Source organism: Montipora capricornis, unplaced genomic scaffold (genome assembly GCF_036669925.1).
Source record: "Montipora capricornis isolate CH-2021 unplaced genomic scaffold, ASM3666992v2 scaffold_167, whole genome shotgun sequence".
Taxonomy (NCBI): domain Eukaryota; kingdom Metazoa; phylum Cnidaria; class Anthozoa; order Scleractinia; family Acroporidae; genus Montipora; species Montipora capricornis.
The window spans coordinates 37,501-42,166 of record NW_027179928.1 but is presented as its reverse complement, the minus strand read 5'-3'; the positions used below and the strand labels follow the sequence as shown (position 1 = coordinate 42,166).

At 39.0% G+C, this 4,666-nt stretch overlaps 1 protein-coding gene across 1 annotated transcript in view; it reads left to right on the top strand.

Annotated features, from left to right (window-relative positions):
• Nucleotides 1-6: 6 nt before the first annotated feature.
• The window catches only part of LOC138034766 (uncharacterized), a 13,011-nt gene continuing 8,351 nt past the window's right edge, over nt 7-4,666 (top strand). Inside the window, exons 1-6 of the mRNA XM_068881878.1 lie at nt 7-44; nt 394-595; nt 1,281-1,576; nt 1,847-2,109; nt 2,759-2,895; nt 4,375-4,395. Coding sequence (XP_068737979.1) covers nt 418-595; nt 1,281-1,576; nt 1,847-2,109; nt 2,759-2,895; nt 4,375-4,395 — 895 coding nt within the window. The 5' untranslated portion in view covers nt 7-44; nt 394-417. The remainder of the gene's footprint in view (nt 45-393; nt 596-1,280; nt 1,577-1,846; nt 2,110-2,758; nt 2,896-4,374; nt 4,396-4,666) is intronic.

Sequence of the window (4,666 nt, the reverse complement as noted above, 5' to 3'; positions counted from 1 at the left end):
ACAAAGATGGAACCTGTCAAATATTTGACGTCAAAAATTTTCAGGTATGATTCTTTGTGCTGCAGCCTCGCCTCCATGATTGCGATTGAGACATTTTACTCTGGCTAAAAATATTTAAAATTGTACAAGCCTTTTTTCAATGTCTTGTTTTATCACACTAGATACCTTTTCTGATTCTCTAATGATTTTACCCGTTGAAAACTGCATGTCAGGCGGTCGAAAGCTTGTACTTTTTAAATGTTTTTAGCCAGAGTACGTTTTCTTGTTTTAGGATGTCTTATCCTGGTTTAACAAGAATCGTTGAAAAACCACTACCGTTAACATTCTATCCCCATGAATATTGTAATAACTATTTTAAAATCCTTGATTTTACTCAAAACTTTGTTTTTCTAGAAACTCCTGAGCGAGGCGCTGAAAATGAACGTGGAAGTGACAAGTTTTAAAGCCCCTGACAGATGCAAGGAACACCAATGTGACTTAAAGCCTTGTAAAAACAATGGCGATTGCTCGCGCCAAGGCTCAAAGTACACTTGCCTGTGCCATCCAGGGTGGTCTGGTGACCACTGTGAAATTGATGTGGATGAATGTAGAGGAGGTGTGTTTGTTATTCCTTTCCCAATGCTTGAAAATTGTCATATTAATTATAATAATTAACTTCATTTAAGTGTCAACTGTATGTAGGGCTGAGGCACTAATTGGAGACACTGTACAGAAATCAAATTAACTCATATCAAATCATAGGTTGTTTTCTTTTTTTTTGTTTTGAGGAGCGAGGAAACCGGAGTACCCAGAGAAAAACCTCTCCAAGCAGAAAAGAGAACCAACAAACTCGACCAACATGTGACGCCAAATCTGAAACACTTTAGTGATAGGCGAGTGCTGTCACCACTGCGCCATCGATGCTAAACGATAAATTGGCAAAGATAGACAAAAAATGAAATTAAAACCAAATATACACACACACACGAATATCCAAGAACAAAAATGCAAAGAAGGTGAAAATGTCCCCGACAGCGTTACTCGTTGGAAAGATCTTAAATGATACAACTTGTTTTGGATTTGCTAACCACATAGGTTAAGTCAAGCCTGATTAAATGTTCTGTTTTGGCTTAAGTTTATAGAACTGGCAGTAGTTATTTCGTTTAGACAAAAACAACTTCTGTTAACTTGAAAGAAAACTTCTTTATCTCGTCGAAACGAGTTAATAGTTTTGTCGTACTGACTACGTTTACACCGATTTTACAGACATTTCTGTCATGTCCGTTTTTTTTTTTTTTCAGATCCATGCTTTTACAACGGTACTTGCTCCAACACTGATGGTTCTTACAAATGCAGTTGTACCTCAGTAAAGACAGGAAAGACATGTGAATTGGACAAAGCTGCCTGTGTTGGCAATCTATGTAATGGAACGGACACGTGTGTCCTTTCTGATCGATCATCTCGCGGATTTCAATGCGTGAATAAACAACTAGAGACGGTTATGATTTTGCCAGAGGGTCGTTCCTACGGAAGCGTTTTCGACTTGGAGAAAGAAATCGAAAATTTAATCAAGTCTGCTCCAAATAATGCTAACAAGGTAAGGTGGACGTTTTACAAACCATACATACATACATACATACATACATACATACATACATACATACATACATACATACATACATACATACATACATACATAATTGACCACTCAGCTTTGGAATTCCCTCGCGGTGGTCAATTTACCATGTCAATTCAGTTGATAAACTCATTTCTTTGTTTCACCTTCCCCACCGACGCAGCAACCCTTTATACACCAACACTAACCGTTTGAGTTTCAAGAATGTAATTTCCTTTTTCGTTTTAACAGAATGCGACATCAAGGAGAGCAAGAGAAGTCCCCAGCAACCTAGATTACGGCGCATGCTCTGTTCGCGTCACCAGCTATATGGAGAAAGAAGTTCGGTTTGTGCTTATTTGTCCGGAGGAAATGACGCCACCTGAGCCGCAAACTACCCAGCGGTTTGTTTGTGGCTTAATGTTTGACGCCGGTCAATCTACGTCATGTGGCGGAAGTGATGCAATGATGACGCCCAGTCCACCAACGACCAAGCCTCCGGTCAAACTTCTTAAGTGAGATGGATTTGAATTTTCTGCTGTTTATTCCTCTCGTGACAGACACCATCAGCAAATCGAAGATAAAATTCGAATAATTCAGCGGTCATGGAATATCCTCAATATCCCGAATTGTATTTTGCAGAGTACCAATAAAGGATCTATGGAAACGTCACAAATGATAGAACAAACAAACAAACCCGTATGAGAGTTTTTCTGTCGTAAAGGTTATTCATAAATAAGCGCTGGTAATGTGCGCAAAACTTTCCTTAAGAATTGAGGGAGAGAATTTGTTTAGGAATACTACAAACAAACAAAAATCGTACGTACAATTTGAAATAAAAAAATTCTCGTGGCGGTGTTTGAAACGTTCCGACAACTGAACTGCACCAAAAGCTAGTTTAGTCTTGAGAATTTCGAAACGGCACTCAAACCATCTAATTGCGAGGTGTATTCGAGATCGTGCGATTTCTAACACGAATGCTGTGGATTGAGACTTAACATGTTGTTTCGGCGGACTCTTTGTCTCTGTCGGGCTCTTTTTGTGAAATGGGAACCATTCTAAAAAAAATCCTTACATATGTGACGTTCGAAGGTCAACAGAGATGACCGAACAATTAATATTGAAGCTGAAAATCACTGTCCTTCTTTCATTTTTCGTTCATAGAGTCCAGTTAACTCTCTTTGCCCGAGAGAGCGATTCTGGAAACGATGTGGATGCCCATAAACTGATCGAAATGATCAATAGTGGAGAGGCCAAAGGTCTGGAAGAAAACGGCTTTAAAGTGGAAAGTGTTTCAACGAGTAAGTATCTGTTGTTGTTGAAAACGTCTGGCCCATGTTGTTCAAACGACCGTCTTTAGGCTACAGAAACGCGCAGCCAATACCCAATACTGGGTGCTGACACAAAAGCGAACAGTATGAAACTTTTAAACAATTAGGTTGGGTTGCATTTTATCATGAAACGAGAATAAATAAGTTTGTGTTGGTATACAAACGGATCTTTGGGGAGTGTCCACCTTATCTCACCCAGATGCTTGTTAGAAATGTAGACGTGAATGAAAGAGCGAGCAGGCATGGATATCTAAACCTTATCTGCCCCCGATTCAATTGGGAGACCGAGGGCGGAAGGTCTTTCTCAGTATCGACTAGCCGCCTCTGGAATCTGTTGCCTGTCCATATTAAAAACCAGTCTACTCTTACAAGCTTTAGAAAATTAATTTTTAAACATTTTATGGACAGTGATAAGGAAATGGGCCATTTTATCATCTAATTTCAATTTTCCTGTTGTAACTGTTGGTCTTGACTCAATGTATCACATTTTTCATATTTTTTACCTTTCATGTTGTCATTGCATGTTTTGTACCTTCTTATTTTTAATTCTTAATTTTTTTTTTCTGTATATATTTATAAGAGGGCCACTAGCTTTTCAGTGATTACTGTTGTGTGTTTATCCGCAGGATAGTGATTTATCCGGTGCATAGCGTTATCCATCGTTTGAACAACTGGGGCCTGTTTTTTTTTTTTCTTTTAAACTGTATAAGAGCAAAGGCCCATGACTAGGGGCGTACAATTTCATTGTATTTGTGGAACAGCGTTTTTACAGACAGAGATATTTTAAGATTGATTTTTCCCGCAAAACCAGACCTTTCCAGCTAACCACAAATCTTGCATGAAAAATTACTACCCATGGATTTGAGAATGGTTTCTCGTGCAAGCCAAATCTTATTTCAGAGCTCGTCTAAAAATAGCTTGATCCGTGAAAATGCCATTACATTGACCTAGTATTGGAATTGTAGGCTCCTGGATATAGGCTCCCAATAAGAGATGATCAAAGTAATGAAGCTTTGAGGTAATTACGAAGTGAATTCCTCCGTTTGGTTTGATGAAATACTACGAGACTTGGGTTACTGATCTCTTTCAAATACGGTCATGTAGTGGGCCGTGACAAAATCAAATGGAAAATATGGAGCTACGCTATTGGCAGAGATCTTCACCAACTGCGGAGCTCCTTTCACTGTATGAACCGCTAACAAACAATAGCTTTGTTCTCAAATTCGCCCTGACGAAGGGAAAACGCTAGAAACGTCAGCTTTTCAATTTCTCTGCGGTGGTCAATTCACCATATCAACCCACGTGCACTTGATAAACCCATTTCTGTGTATCACTTCCCCAACGACGCAGCATCACATTTTCTTCAGAAATTAAACCCCTTTTCCTTAACTTAATTGGCCTAAACATTGATAAAATCTAACGGTATTATGTAATTGTTTTCATTTACAGTCAATGCTGCCCCTCAAAAAGGTATTTAAATGTTTACAACGATACCGAGTTGAGATTTCTGTGTTTGACTTTACTATGATATTGCCTCCATTCCGGCCTATAAATGCTTTGAAATCACGATGCGATCCGTATTTAATCCGACCAGTGCTCTAAAGAGCCGAGCTTTCAGTTACTGTTGTCCTGGCACTGTACAAATTTGGATTTGAACTTATTTTTCTCAACGTAATTTCGCCCAGGAAATGAGTGAAAAGACGGTAACAAATTACACCGGCATTGAACCACAACTGTGAGA